The 14,536-nt window shown below is 38.0% G+C and overlaps 8 protein-coding genes across 10 annotated transcripts; 3 read left to right on the top strand and 5 right to left on the bottom strand.

Moving 5' to 3' along the window:
- The first annotated feature begins 2 nt into the window (after positions 1-2).
- Positions 3-1,273, top strand: Gasu_07210 (RNA-binding protein NOB1). Of its 2 annotated transcripts, XM_005708435.1 has the most exons (4): positions 3-16; positions 94-148; positions 200-858; positions 923-1,273. In XM_005708435.1, the coding sequence occupies exons 1-4, from the start codon at positions 14-16 to the stop codon at positions 1,175-1,177; spliced, it is 972 nt and encodes a 323-aa protein (XP_005708492.1). In that variant the 5' UTR covers positions 3-13; the 3' UTR covers positions 1,178-1,273. The 2 variants fall into 2 exon arrangements, with proteins under 2 accessions (XP_005708492.1, XP_005708493.1); XM_005708436.1 differs by lacking the exons at positions 3-16; positions 94-148 and adding an exon at positions 33-85 and having other exon boundaries at positions 193-858.
- A 2-nt stretch (positions 1,274-1,275) lies between these two features.
- Gasu_07220 (ATPase with chaperone activity) lies at positions 1,276-3,652 on the bottom strand. The gene is made up of 3 exons (XM_005708437.1): positions 3,336-3,652; positions 1,507-3,276; positions 1,276-1,450 (listed from the first exon to the last, which is right to left on the bottom strand). The coding sequence occupies exons 1-3, from the start codon at positions 3,538-3,540 to the stop codon at positions 1,311-1,313; spliced, it is 2,115 nt and encodes a 704-aa protein (XP_005708494.1). The 5' UTR covers positions 3,541-3,652; the 3' UTR covers positions 1,276-1,310.
- A 10-nt stretch (positions 3,653-3,662) lies between these two features.
- Gasu_07230 (tRNA-specific adenosine deaminase) lies at positions 3,663-4,323 on the top strand. Its single transcript, XM_005708438.1, has 3 exons — positions 3,663-3,881; positions 3,934-4,091; positions 4,148-4,323. The coding sequence occupies exons 1-3, from the start codon at positions 3,683-3,685 to the stop codon at positions 4,286-4,288; spliced, it is 498 nt and encodes a 165-aa protein (XP_005708495.1). The 5' UTR covers positions 3,663-3,682; the 3' UTR covers positions 4,289-4,323.
- Positions 4,324-4,337: 14 nt separating this feature from the next.
- On the bottom strand, positions 4,338-5,272 carry Gasu_07240 (proteasome beta subunit). The gene is made up of 3 exons (XM_005708439.1): positions 5,101-5,272; positions 4,948-5,046; positions 4,338-4,895 (listed from the first exon to the last, which is right to left on the bottom strand). The coding sequence occupies exons 1-3, from the start codon at positions 5,101-5,103 to the stop codon at positions 4,377-4,379; spliced, it is 621 nt and encodes a 206-aa protein (XP_005708496.1). The 5' UTR covers positions 5,104-5,272; the 3' UTR covers positions 4,338-4,376.
- Gasu_07250 (alpha/beta hydrolase) lies at positions 5,118-6,322 on the bottom strand. Its single transcript, XM_005708440.1, has 4 exons — positions 5,896-6,322; positions 5,554-5,844; positions 5,331-5,497; positions 5,118-5,263 (listed from the first exon to the last, which is right to left on the bottom strand). The coding sequence occupies exons 1-4, from the start codon at positions 6,317-6,319 to the stop codon at positions 5,147-5,149; spliced, it is 999 nt and encodes a 332-aa protein (XP_005708497.1). The 5' UTR covers positions 6,320-6,322; the 3' UTR covers positions 5,118-5,146.
- Positions 6,323-6,332: 10 nt separating this feature from the next.
- On the top strand, positions 6,333-8,323 carry Gasu_07260. 2 transcript variants are annotated; one of them, XM_005708441.1, is made up of 4 exons: positions 6,333-6,728; positions 6,780-6,932; positions 6,990-7,424; positions 7,477-8,323. In XM_005708441.1, exons 1-4 carry the CDS (start codon positions 6,342-6,344, stop codon positions 7,912-7,914), a joined length of 1,413 nt encoding a protein of 470 aa, XP_005708498.1. In that variant the 5' UTR covers positions 6,333-6,341; the 3' UTR covers positions 7,915-8,323. The 2 variants fall into 2 exon arrangements, with proteins under 2 accessions (XP_005708498.1, XP_005708499.1); XM_005708442.1 differs by having other exon boundaries at positions 6,990-7,523.
- Gasu_07270 (uncharacterized protein) lies at positions 7,988-9,902 on the bottom strand. Its single transcript, XM_005708443.1, has 7 exons — positions 9,455-9,902; positions 9,316-9,396; positions 9,175-9,268; positions 8,659-9,120; positions 8,490-8,602; positions 8,178-8,432; positions 7,988-8,123 (listed from the first exon to the last, which is right to left on the bottom strand). Exons 1-7 carry the CDS (start codon positions 9,872-9,874, stop codon positions 8,016-8,018), a joined length of 1,533 nt encoding a protein of 510 aa, XP_005708500.1. The 5' UTR covers positions 9,875-9,902; the 3' UTR covers positions 7,988-8,015.
- A 9-nt stretch (positions 9,903-9,911) lies between these two features.
- Gasu_07280 (uncharacterized protein) lies at positions 9,912-14,522 on the bottom strand. Its single transcript, XM_005708444.1, has one exon. It carries the CDS (start codon positions 14,465-14,467, stop codon positions 10,016-10,018), a length of 4,452 nt encoding a protein of 1,483 aa, XP_005708501.1. The 5' UTR covers positions 14,468-14,522; the 3' UTR covers positions 9,912-10,015.
- Between the last annotated feature and the right edge of the window lie 14 nt (positions 14,523-14,536).

Raw genomic sequence — 14,536 nt, forward strand, 5'->3', positions numbered from 1 at the left:
GGACAAACAGAAAATGGTTCAATATTTTATATTTATACAAGTCCACGAGTTATACAAGAAGTCAGAGATGTACGCGCAAGAAAGCGTTTGCAGGAATTAGAATCTGTTCTGATAGTGAGAGAACCCAACAGTTCTTCGCTCAAAGCAGGTAAGATGAGTCTGGTACAAGGTATTATCATTTCTTGATGAGAGGATATAGTTGTGGATTTTGCGCGTCGTACTGGGGACTATCCACATTTGTCTCGAGTCGATATTCACGTACTTTCGTTGACTTTGATGTTGGAACTCGAAAGCAGTGGCCGAAAGTTTCTAAAACCTGAGTTCATTGAACACTTACCAAGTGGACTTGGAGAACCCAAGGAAAATGTGCCTAGGTCAGAGCCTGGTCAATCTAAAGTGGAAGAAGAAACTGCTTCATCAGTCAAGCAGGTAGAAACTGCATTTGCGGATATTCAGATAAAGGAAGAAAAAGATGTGGCAATCAGCAGTTTTGATGTTTGGATTCATAGCGAAAATGTCGATGCAATAGTGCAAAACTCACAAAAGAAATCTATTCAAGGAGAGCCTTCTGCACAAGAGAATAGAGTGGGTTGTATGACTAGCGACTTTTCTATGCAGAATTTGTTGCTTCAAATGGGTCTCATATTGATTTCACCAGATGGTAGACGAGTGAAGAGGTTGAAGTCGTTTGTTCTTCAATGTGAATCTTGCTTTCATGTTACTAAGGAAGTGGAACGACTTTTCTGTCCTCATTGTGGAAACCACACTCTTTTAAGGACAACTTGTAAGACGGATAAACAAGGAAATTTATTGGTTTTTCCTCCAAGAAGAAAGAAGAATAATCTTAGAGGGACTATCGTAAGTGTTCATGATAGAATGTTTCGATTATCATCAAAGGAATAATCACTTATCTGTATTATAGTTTCCTATACCAAAACCTCAGTCGGGAAGAAATGCTCTTAATCTTATTTTATGTGAAGATCAGTATATAGAAAAAGAACAAAAACTGAAAAATTCCAGAAGAAAGAAGGCATATCGAGATGTATTGGATCCTGCTACAGAATACAATGCAAGTCCTTTCTTTCAAAAGGAACAACCTCTTATTATCGGATACAATCGAAAATGTGCCGAACAATTGCAAAGAAAAAACAAAAATGGAAGAAAAGGTCGTAAATAAGAAATAGAGTTTGTATAATCCAACATTACCCATTTTAGATAGAAGTATTGCTCAATCCCCATTATGATATTAGACAATATACGTGAATTGCATACATTATATATATATATATATATATTATTATGATAATGACTTATATGTTCTTATGAGACTTCCAGGAATCCTGAAGATAAGCTTGCTCACTCCATATCTGTATTATAAATTGCTTGGCTGTTCTACCTGAATAGCTATTTTTCCGTTTGGCAAAATCGACAGCCCTTTGTATAAGAAAGTCTAAAATAAACAAAAACTATCAAATATCCATAAACCTAATGAAAATATATACATACCATCATAAGGATTAAGGGAATAACAATGAGCTAAATGCTTAACAACTTGTATATACCTCTTCGAATCTGGCGGCGCAAAAGTTAATACAAGTCCAAACCGCTCTCCCAAACCTAAACGTTCTTCTTCAGCATCCCACATATTCACATCTTCTCCACCACGATATCGATAACTCGACTCTGCTCTAGCAATTTCAGGAAATAGCAAACTTCTTCTATTGCAAGTAGCTACAATGATCATATTCGAAGGCATAGTTTGTAAGCCACCTTCCATTACTGACTTTATAGCACGAATTTCTTCACTAGTCATATCTGCACCAATATCATCCATAAAAATAAGAAATCGATGTGGCAAATGGAACAATTCTGAATAAGAATTGCGCAATTCTCGAAGTTCCAAAGCATCATCCAATTGAATGATACGTAAACCACGCTCAAAGGTTGCTTGTGCAACTGCCTTTACCAATGATGACTTTCCTGTTCCTCGAGAACCAATCAAAAGAACATTGTGTGCTCTTTTACCACTCAAGAAAAACTCTATATTCTTCATCAAAGCTACCTTGTGTTCTTCTATTCCAATAAGCTCATCTAAATTTACAGCATCAAAACTCTCCAAAGGAAGAAAAGGATTATTCGACGTGCCAACATATCGAAACACATAATTTACAGCAAATACACCACAACCTCTCTTTCCATATCTTTTGATCAATTCTTCTACAAGTTCCGGCCATCGAGAAGAAGATTCTTTCATGAGTTCAGCTAGCGCTATATCATCTTTATCCTTAACTTGATGAATAGATGAGATAACATTGCTATCCAAGTAAAACAGCTGACCAAGTTCTGGAGAAACTTCATTCACCCAATAGGAAAGAATATCCGGGTTTAAGTGTCGATAGAGTTGTTCCAGCGCAAACAAGTCACGACAAGCACTGGCGACAATACATGGCTGAAGTTTAGAAGGAATGCCTTCAGCTCGAATACAAGCTCGAGTAAAAGAATTGTTACTGTAAAACAGAACAAGTTGGATAAAATGATCTTCCCATGAGTTGTTGAAATCTGCCAAAACTTTAAGGTATGCTTTACAAGCCTCAAAAAGACTAGCGCTCTTCTTTCCGTGGTGAGATAACGAAACACCCAAAGGTAAAACTGATGTTCGAGAAAAATAACTGTGGTCCATAGAATTGCGATCAGAATGGGCCAGTTGCGATATTGCTGATACTAAATCTTCAGATTCATATTCTTCCAACTCATTTTTTTCCATTTCATCTTCCTCATCGTCTTCACTATCATCATCTTCCTCTTGTTCTTCGTCCAAATTGGTAGAATTCTTTTCCTTATTCCAATGTCTCGCTAAGCTCTCCACTAAATCTACTGCAGCTTCACATAAAGGGTCATTTCGAAGAATATCATCGAAAAACACCAAAGAATCTAACAACTTGACAATATGATGAGGTCTTAAAGCTACTTTGGTGGAGTCGTTGGCTTCTACACTATCAATGCTTCTTTCCAACTTGTCCAATTGTCCTTTTACTGCTATATCGGCTTTCTCTAAACGTAACGAGTCTTGATGTGAACGATTGGTGACTGTCTTGGGTCCATTTGGATTCTCTGTGTAACCATTGGCAGGAATATACCGAAACTCATTGGGCCTTTTGTTAGCTACATGGTCGTCTAAAGCACAATAAGTTGATAACTTTCTTCGATACGCCCCAATAAGGACTTGACCCCAAAAGGAGTCAGAATAGGGCTTCGAGTGGCAGTATTGTGAATTTTCTATTTCACATAAAACAAAGAATTGAATTTTTCATAGTCACAACTCTTGAGAAACTTACTTTGCGCCAATGTCACCCTTCTCGAAGTGAAACAAGAGTGGAAACGGAAGTTGTTGCCATCTGAATAATGGGGAGCTTTGGAACTGCTTTCTTTAATATCTCGAATTCCTCGAAAGACTGATTCACCGTCTCTACTACTCCCACCACTTCCATAGTGAACTTCAGTAAAGCCACATATATGTCTTCTTTCTCTGAAAAGGATCATCTGATCCAAGATAATCTTAGATTCTTATGACAAAATTGTATTTATGATTCAGAAGAGATGCTGCTTATCATTCCTCAACTTGTGTTTGTACCTGAAAAAGAAGACAAGAATTCTTCCATTCAAGCATAATTGCTCTACATATATGTGCCAGCATATACAAATTCAACACGAGTATTTTATGAGAATAGCTTTGGAGTTGGCCAAGCAATCTTTTTATCAAGGGGAAGTTCCTATTGGAGCTATATTGGTTGATGCCAAAGGAAAAGTAATAGCAAAAGGTAGAAACCAAGTAGAAACAACCAAAGATCCTACTCAACACGCAGAACTGCAATGTATTCAAGGTACGTTTTGTTGATAGTGTGGTTTATAATCCTAACTGTAGTACGTACACAGCTGCAACAAGAGTTTGCGGAAATTGGAGATTATTGAATACTACTCTGTATAGTACTTTGGAACCTTGTGCTATGTGTCTCTCTGCTTTACAACTTGCTCGAGTATCTTTCATAGTTTATGGTGCCAAAGATTTTCGACTGGGTGCCATCGAAAGTTGGGTAAGTCGTTATGATTCTTATGTTGTTGTTTGTTCTGTTAGTTATTGTTGTTTTAGTATCCACTCGTACAAGTTAAGCATCCATATCATCGAATAACTCATATGGGCGGTATACTGGAAGAAGAATGTGCAGAATGGATACAAAAATTCTTTTCCAATATCAGAACGAACAAAAGATTTGAAAATGGTGTGTTATGAGTACAAACACTAAAGTCGTCTGAGATATGAATGAACAGAATATGGCAAGTCATTTGAAAACCAACATTTCATATAATCAACAAGAATCCTAATCCATACGTGCTTTGAGTACTTTGGTTTCAATACCATTCAAGGTAATCATATGGACTATTGCACCCCAACCACTAAGACAATCTCTATCTACTGCTGCTAATAAAGACTGACTAGTAACTTCAAACAGCTCTGCAGGTGAGAGATTGGGTTTCCAAAAAGTTTCACTGGTGCCATAAAGACTTTCTGCACAGGTACCGCTCACTACAAAATCTTCTGCAAATAAAGGTGCACCCAAAAGATCTTGAGCACATAGATAGGGTTCACCCTTTTCAGTTAAGCCAGCCACAACAGGTTCCACAAAATAAGGAGAGAATCTTCTACTGTATAAAGTGGAAGCCACCATATTTGCAAAGGATGCAGGTTTGATTTCTCTTTCTTCTCGTAGGCGATACAAATTGAGTCGTTGAACAAAACGGTTATATAGCGTAGTTACATCGGTACGCAACCCAGTAAGACCCAACATAAGTCTATCGTTGATTTTGAATATTCGAGTAGTGTCTGTACCTATCGTTGTCTGCCCATCCATCAATACATCAGTCCATAAACATAACACTCCATAAACTCACTTGTTGAACACCAAATCTTCGATCAGCAGCAATAGCAACACAGTTGTCTCCAGCCATGGCTAAAACACAACCTCCATTATAAGTGAGAATGCTATCTCCCTTTTATTGACTCCCTTTAGTAATAAAAGAAACATTTCATTACTCTCTTCTTACCATTTCTATTCTTATTTGTCAACAACAATGGATTATCCAATGAAATTTATTCTTTGGCAAATGTATTGACAAAAGACAAAAAATGCGACATAGCTTGTGCCATATAAGAAGGTACAAAGAATCCACTAAAATATCCACAATGTCCACCATTCTCTGTATACAACTAGAATATTTCCATATACAAATCATTAGTTATTCTTCCAATCATAAGGCCAACTCAATAATCTTACAAAATGAATAGGAAGAGATTCAAATAGCTGCGGATGTGGCAAATGTTCTGTATCCACAATAGGATCGTTCTTTGACTGAAGAATAAGCAACGGTACTCTTATCAAAGGCAAAAAGAATTCACCTCCATTCTTCCTATAATAATCTTCCTTTCCATCAAAACCAAATACTTGTGAGAATGATATGTGTGTTACTATTATTAAAAGCATAGTCGGGAGTCTATACCTTTAGATATATAATAGTCATCAAGTTCTCCTATGGTAGTTATACTGCGCACTCTTTGAATATCGAACGCTTTGGGAAATCTCTTATGTTGCTCTTCTGCTTTTTGTTTAAAGGAAGATAGAAAGCGTCTCACATATATCACTTTGGAAATACCTCGATCTGCCTTGGGTTGACAATAAAAGGGATTAAGAGGTACACAAGCAACTGTAGCTCCTAATATTCGGCGTTCATATGCACGATTTCCCAATTCACCTAAGAACTTGATAATAATATTCCCTCCTAAACTAAAGCCTCCAAATAAATAGAACAAAGAAATAAATCAAAATCATTCCAAAGACCTACCAGCCAAATATATTGTACAACTTCCTTCTGTCTCTTCATAGATAGTTTTGGTTAATAGATCCACGTCTTCCGTAAAACCAACGTGATAAGTTCTCAAGGTTCGATTGGGTACTCCAGAACAACCTCTATAGTTGATTGCAAACACATTCCAGCCAAGAGCTACAAATCTTTCGACTATTCTCAGAGTGTGAGATGAATATGCAGAAGATTCCAAGCCGTGGCAGACAACCACGTAAGGATTCAGTTTGTTATGACCCAAGACAATGTCAACATCAAAGAAATCTCCATCATGAGTACAAAAACGTCTTCGTTTGTCATATTTTATATTTGGTACGGGAAAAATACTTCCAAAGATGGTTTGAAAGTGTCCACCAAGTCGAGTCCAAACAGGAGGTTCAAAAGACGGAGGATGATAAGTTCTCATCTCGTTCAATTGTGAGAAAAATATGTTTTGGAGAATTTCTTTTTGGATATATACTTCGGTTTCCTTTATCTTACTTGTATGTGCTATTCTTCGAGCTTTCTGGTATCACGTGTATTTCTATAGAGCACTAAACTATTTTTTGGTTTCCAAGTTTTCCTTACTTACACTTGGAAACTTTGTGGCGTCATTGGCGTTATGTGTCGGCAAGGGTCTACAATTGCTTTTATTAGGAAGCCTCCGTTCAAGAGAGGTTGAAATGTTAACCTATAGAACTAAAGAGACTATCTTGGAAACTTTTCTTGCCATGTCCATTTTTCGTGAAGAGTTTGGAGTTGGTTTCCTTGTGTTGTTCGCAGTGCTTTTGTTTTTCAAAATATTTCATTGGATTGCCAAAGACCGTGTTGACTTTGTACGTGGTTTACTTTTCAATTTTGTGGAGCTGAAACGAATATTTGTTTAGGTTGAAGAAACCCCCAATCAAACTTGGCAGCAACGTGTGAGACTTTCCTGTCTATTATTTCTCTTAACAGTTTGTGACGTGAGCTTTTTGATATATTCTATTCAAAAAGTGGCACTCAATGGTTCGTCCTTTTTTGTTCTGTTTGCATTTGAGGTAAGTGAAGCAGTTGTTTGTTGTATGTATTGAATCTGGAGTTGCTCGTTGGAATAGTTTGGTATTTTGTTAATTGCCCAATTATTTGCAGCAGTCAAATATACTTTGGTGTCGATCGATATTTCTCACGGAGGACAATGGGAACCTCGTACAGTTTGGATGTTTTGGAGTGAAATTGTCTCCGATTTGTTGCAATTGTGTGCCTATATGTCATTCTTTACATATATACATATGGTCTATGCGTTGCCATTGCATATTGTCCGAGATATGTATGTGACTATTCGACGTCTCCAAAAACACTATACCGAATACTTAAGATATAAGCAAGTAATGGCAACTATGAATGAACGGTTTCCAGATGCCACTTGGGATGAAATCAATCGCGTGGATAAAACTTGTATTATTTGTAGAGAGGAAATGCATCATGCTAAAAAACTTTCATGTGGTCATTTATTTCATCCTAAATGTTTGTTAAGTTGGTTGAAAAGACAGGTATTGTGGAATTTCATTGTATGGTTACCAAACTCAACTTTGCATAATCTAGTTGTCCTGTCCTACTTGTAGAGCCTCTGTAGATCTGTCAAATGACAATCAGAATGGTACAGTCTCTCGTGGAAGTCCAAGAGATGCAAGACAGATGGAAAATCCAGTAGGGAGAAGACTAGTGGAGAATCAAGATATTAATGGTCAAAGAGGACGTACTTTAAGGATTGGTCTCCGCTTCAATATTGGAAGCCAAGCTACGGAATGGAATCCATTCAATGAAGGTCTTCTCCATGCATTGCATGAAGGAAGACATTCCATTTCTATGCATTCTTATCCTTCCACTCTTCCTCGTTTCGAACCCGTTTTGAGGAATGGAGAACAAAATGTTTTGAACGACAATACAACTTCCTATCAAAGACGAAATGTCCATTTTGAAGATATAGCACTGAAATTGCAGAGAATTCAAGACCATATGAATAACTCGAGATTACAATAGGCATCTTGTATCCATCTGTCTAGTTAGCTCATATTACCAAGGCATATTGCGAAGACTAAATGGGAGACAAAGTTGGAATAGAAAACCAAAATGAACGAGACTCACCTGTTGGATGAGTTTTCTCGCCTCAATAATAGACTGCGTTCATAATGAGTATATTTGCAAGTAGAAATAGAGTTTGGTGATGAAGTCGCTATTGCCATAAGTTTCTGCTTATAAAATTCGTCACTGAGTATATGTTATTACATTGAATGGCTTCTTACCGGTGACTGACTGCAGAATAGACTATAAGTAACGGACTTGCGTTTTTTTGTTATGAATTTGTTCAATTTCGTCAATAAGCGTCCGATTTCAATGGAACATTTATAAACCTTATCTCGTATTCTCCAATGAATTTTGATGACGTCATTCAATAGCTTTTGACTTGAGATACAACCAAATTGAGACCAGAAGTATTTGCGATTCTCACAAATTGCACAGTACAGTTTTTTGGGACGGATCTTAGTGACTACAAACCACTATTTTTCCACCAATTGTTAAACAATGTATTCTTTCGATCCAGTTGAAAGGCATACCTTTTGAAAGTTTTGATGAAAATTCCAACTTGCCAAGGGTAGAAAATCTACTGTAATAAAGTACAAAATTGAACAATAAATAAGATAGATACTCCCAATAGCTGCCAAAGGATCTAAAAAGTTGATTCATAGAATAGACAATCATATTTTGTTAGGTGCTACTACCTACCATCCATCAAGGCTGGTTTCAGTATACACCCATAAAAATGAAACATAATGGATCCAATTCCAAATAAGGAAGACAAAGCATTCTGATAACGTTGTCTCCAGTAAAGAATACAAAAACAACCTCCAAGCACTAGTAGAGACATCATCGTAGTCATCACAAAAATGCCAAGAACATTTTCATAATGGCGCTGTATTAAAACAAGTGGATCCATTCCAGATACCAAAGAAAACAAATAAAACATGATACAAGTAGATATCTGATAACTAGAAATGCATAAGATGAGAGTTTTGCAGGAAATCTGAGATTTAGCCATTTGTGTAAAATGAAGTAAGAATCGAACAAAACAAATGATTGGTATCAAAATGAGTAGATAAAACAACACTCCGGTTTCCATTGATTTTTCACGCACATGAAAGTATCTGTCAAACTCAGAAGCAACATGATCCGTCAATATCTTGTTGGCTTGAAAACAAACGTTAGCACTCATTATTCGACGCACAGTCTACAGAACATTACCATCGACGGCACTAAGCAGATTCTGCCAAGTCTTTCTTGCCATATCTCGAGATTTCTTCACAAGCTTCTGAGCAGTAGGATTCAAGGTTTCTACCTAAAACAGATGAGTAAGAAGTTTCATGTAAAATATTTCCTACATACTTGATAGTCAAACCACTGATTCAATTCAGAAGAATATTGACCTGTAGTTTGTTGAAGAAAACGCACTTCTTTGGACAAAATCTAATACATAATAGATCATGTCATAAATAACAAATTGGGCAGTAAATGCGCTTCATACCTCAACATTCTCTTCCAGTTTCTTTCTCCTTTGAAAAAGAGTATCGATTATAGGTTGTAGCTCTGCAATTCTCTTATCCAATTCCGTTTCCAAATCCAAAAGATAGGACTCTTCAGCTTCTTTTTCGTGCTTCCTTTGTATGTCAAAAGATCTTTCCATCTTTATCAATTGTAAATTCGAGCGTTGTTTATCGAGTTTGTGTAGTAGTTCCTTTCTTTCTCTTTGCAACTGACGAATAATCTGTGGACTGCTCATATCCATATTTATTATTTTCGATGTCGAAAAGCTATCAAAGGCAGATTCTTCACTATTTATCAGTTCATTGGAATGGGCAACTTGGATTCCTGAAAACAAAAACACAGTTAAGAGAACTATCAACCACTTGAAGAAGACCAGGCACGTCAACCCACAAAGACTCATTTGAATGAGGGGCCAATTCACAAAGAGTGGGACATTCCCCAAAGAAAAATGATTCATTCAAGTTTTGGCGCCATTTTATTTACTTTCCATCCATTTTCAAACTTTGTTAAAAACATAGATTGCTCATACATTCAAGCAATTCTAACTACCTGTTTTGCCAGCTTCTATCAATCGTTTCAATGCAATGATCCATGAACTATTTCCTTCCCAATGTTGTTGAGTTAATACAACTTGAAGCTTTGAAGCACCATCATAGTTGCCTTGTCCAAGCATTTTACAAAGTTCTATCAGCTTGCTTCCTATTTCTTCATTTACTTCACCGTTGTTTAATTTGGTCACAAGATGACCCAATTTTCTATTCACATCATCCAGTTTCCTTTTATATATAGGTTGTTGATTCAGAGTTTGGCAATGGGAATAGAATGCACGCAATGTATCAACAACTAGTTTGTAATTGGAAGGAACTAGAGATATATCTGCAGCAGTTAATGTAGCTATTGAAGTAGGCTGAACTCTTCCATCTTTTCCTGAAGGAGATTCTGTCATCGTGGGTTGCAAAGATGCATTCGTAGCAGATTTACTGGCAATGCTTGTTTGAGATGGATAACTGGAAAAACTATTACTTGATGGCCCTGACATTGGTATACTGGGAATGGTGGTTTGCTCAACTTGTTGCCTCTGCATCGGTGATATGGATGCTGCATTTGGTTCAACACCACTTCTATCGTGAGTTGCCGTTTGGGTTGGACTCCTAATGGATGATGCTACTTCCTTCGGCAATTGAACATTAGCGTTTCCTGAAACTGGATACTTATTTGCTTGACTCGGGATACTTCTATGCGTTCCAGCTGTCTCGCCAGAAGGAACTGATTGGGGAGGTATAGACCAATTCTGCATATTTGGATTAGTAGATAAAGGTTGTGTTCTTGTAGGTGGTGGTGGTTGTGGTGATTGAAGATGGCTATTGGTTTCCATACCCTTAGTACCCCTTTGTGTTGAAACATTTAGGGGTTGAACTTGAGACTGATCAAACATCGATGTATTCAATGTAGTTGAAGGCGGAGGTGGAGGAATAGAAGATGAGGAAGAAAATGATGATGACGTGACTGCCGTTGAAGGAGAAAAAGTTCCTTGATTTCCAGGTAACCAATTTCCTGAAACAACTGATTGATTGAGTGAATGAGAAGTTTCCAGAGAAGCTCTAGTTGCTGTGGTTGGTGGAGGTGGAGCAGTCAATGTTGTAGGTTGTTGATTGTAAGTTGTTTGAGATCCTGCCATCTGATCAGAAAGGTCGAAGAACTTGTAGTTTCCAACATGCGGCCTTGGGAGGTTGGTAGCTTCACCAGAAGTTGCAATATTTGGATGATTCTGGCCCTGACGATGTGCCAATTCTTGATAAGAAGGCGGCGCTTCAATAGAATGTGAATATCCAGATGCGGCTGCTGTATTCACTCTCGAGGAAACGTCTGTCTGTGGAACACTTCCAGGAGCAGCATTTACACTTTCCTTATAAAAAGAAGGTTGTGAAACGTATCCACCAGTGTCAGAAGTTGATCCGATCAAGGAATGAAATGCTTGTGGTGGAACTGTTCTTCCACTAACTGAATGAAATGAAGCAGTCATAGGTGGAACGGTAGAAGGAAACTGATTTTGTGGCAAAGGTTCAAAAGGTTTTGACAAATTTCTCGTCTCTTGTAAATTTCTCTCATCAGAAGCCAATGCTGTATTATCCAAAACAGGAGGCCTTCCAAACTGTGACATGTATTCCTCTGTATTCAAGTTCATGTTGTTTCTTGATGATGATGATGGAGGAGGAATGTTTGTCTGTTGTTTGTTTTCTATAAATGTTCTTTTTGGTTCTACTAAAGTGAAAGGAAGTGGAGGCGCCTCTGTGAAACCCAACTGACTAGCAATCGATTGTCCAAGTTTCCAATATGTGCGATACAATAATTCTCCTGCAATACCGAAGGTACCTTGTGTTTGAGGATTTAATGGTGCTAAATAGGAAAGTGCTGAATGACATTCCCCTTCAGCAAGAAGCAACGTTGCATAATCACAAAATGCCTTCGATGCTTCCTCATCAATAGTGTTCAATTCTTCGCTATATAATGACGCGCTTTCACTCATTGAAATGCAACCACGGAGGACCATCAAACGTTGTATGTATTCTAACAACTCTTCGATATTCGACCACTTCCAATTCCGATACCTGCGGTGTGGATGAGGAACTTGTTTGGCTTCACAGGCCCAAGAATAGGACAGCTTTGACATATTCCCAGCACATAAGAAACACAGATTCGCACCTTTCGAATTACAAATTTCGTCTTGTAACTTAATTCCCAATTGATTGCATAACGATAGAAAGATGGGACCTGGAGGTGCATAACTCAATATCAAAGATAAAGCTTCCTGCCATGTCAATATTGAATGATGAGAAGACATCGATTTCGAATCCGACAAGTTAATCCTCTTCAATATATCCACTGCCTCATTTTGTTCTTCTACACATGCAACAATAAACGCTAGAGTAGCATTGTCTTGATATTCCAAATATTTGATTCGGGTATTTCGAAAAAGCTCCACACCGCCGACTGAAGCAAGAATCAAAGCATCGGCTGGTCGGTCATCAGAAAAAGCTGCATCGACAGCACTTGAAAGGCTGCCTTGCAACAAATACTCAACAAGTTTGACAGATAAAGACTTTCCAGTTCCATCTTGCGCTGACTTGGTTTCTAAATCTAGTGAACTCAATTGGGAAGAGATGATATCTCCTTGTGGACTTTGAATATTCGTCTCATCATCTTGCCTATCTAATTCCCAGGGAGCTGGTCCGGAAGGTTGCTGCTGAACAGGGTCATTCATTTGACCTTTTGCCACGTTATAGGATGCGTCTAAGAATGGCTTTGGAACAATATCGGACAATGAGCAAATAGATGGACACATGGCATATCCAATCAACCTTCGACCTGGAGTCTCTTCTACAAAGACAGGCGAAGTGGATGACTTTTGAAGATGGGATAATAACTCTTGTCTAGGATGCGAACTACACCAAAGTGTAATGGCTTCCCATATATCCAAATTTACTTCCAAACCAAAACTTGTACGCCAATCTTTTTTGGACGATCTTTCACGTACTTTCTCCATACAAAAAGACTGAAGTCTTCCTTCACTCAACATTTCTTGGATACGATGATTGGTAGACAACACGTCAGGATTGGTATGAATCTGTTGGAGTTCTACAAAGCTCGGTGACGTTTGTGATGGTTGTGCAGCAGAAACACCGAAATAAAGCAAACTTCCATCAAAACCAAACGAAGCACTACTACGTCGTCTCATCCATGAAGGTGCGTAATTTCCTAATATTGGTAACGATCTTTTTGAGTCATGTGGAGAATTCAAAGCTATTTCTGGAGGCAATCCTGAAGCGAATTCTTCTCCAAATGAATCTTTCAAGGCACTTGAGGTTGCCTGCATATTGTTAGTGGAATCATTCGATCCTGTCACGACATTCCAAATGGAAACTTTGCTTTCCAAGGAACAAACAGAAATCAAACCTGGCAAAGTGTTTGACCATTGGACATCAAAATTCCAACCAGATTCAGCAGGTACTTCTCCCAACAACTCTCCTGTTTGTGAATGAAGAATAATGCAACGGCCATCCTTTGTACAGCAAATGATTAGATTCGAATCATGAGAACACCATGAAACCGATGTTATGCCGCGAGCATGCATACTAAGGTCTTTCATGGGCACTTTTGTTGCTCTCAAATCCCATATGAATAAAGAGGAGCCTTTGTCATCGTCTGAGCCTGTAACTATTTGAACTGGAACAACAGGACTCCACGAGAGACAAGATATTCTCTTTTTGGTATCGCTATCACGAAAACTAACAACGGATCGTTTCTGACTAAGATCCCAAATAACACACAAACCCGATACGTGACCAGTAGCCAAAATTCTCTGGTTACCCTTATTCCAAGTTAAAGTGGTCAGCTCTGCACTAGCCACATTAGAAGCTCCAGTAGCACCTCTAAAAAGGTTTGAACTATCTAAAGAATATCCTTTTACTTGTCTCTCTTCCATAGGCTTTGACAAAGACAAGTCCCAAATATAAAATTCCGAATCAGAGCCACTACTTGCCAATAACCCGCTAATAAAGGGACTAAACTCCAAGGCAGAAATAGGACCTTTGCTAGCCTTTGTTTCCTTTCGATCACTTGAAAATAAAGGAGTATTTGAAGTTCTGGAAGTCAACTTGTCCACATCCCAAATCTTTACAACACCACTAGAGAAACCTCCAGCAACTAAACCAAGCTCTTCATTATTGGGTTTTCTACCCCATGAAAGTTTCAAAAACTTTTCTTCACAACTTAGCGAACACAACTTTTGCAGAGCCCCTTGTGACGTATACTCGGCAACCTTTCTTGAGTTGCTTTGTGAACCCAAGGAATGGAGTTCTAAAAAAGAACCGGAGTCAAAACCAGGGTCTACAGAACCACCATAGCTTGCTACAACAAATAAGTCTCCTTGTCTTATTTGGGTTGGACACCAACTTAATATGGCAGTACGCTCTATCGTTCCAACCAAACCCATATATAAAACTATAGAAAATTGAAAAGTTATATTTCCACAACGAATCTTCTCCAATTGAAAACTCAAGTT

The sequence above is a fragment of the Galdieria sulphuraria genome (genome assembly GCF_000341285.1).
Source record: "Galdieria sulphuraria unplaced genomic scaffold scaf_4, whole genome shotgun sequence".
Taxonomy (NCBI): Eukaryota; Rhodophyta; class Bangiophyceae; order Galdieriales; family Galdieriaceae; genus Galdieria; species Galdieria sulphuraria.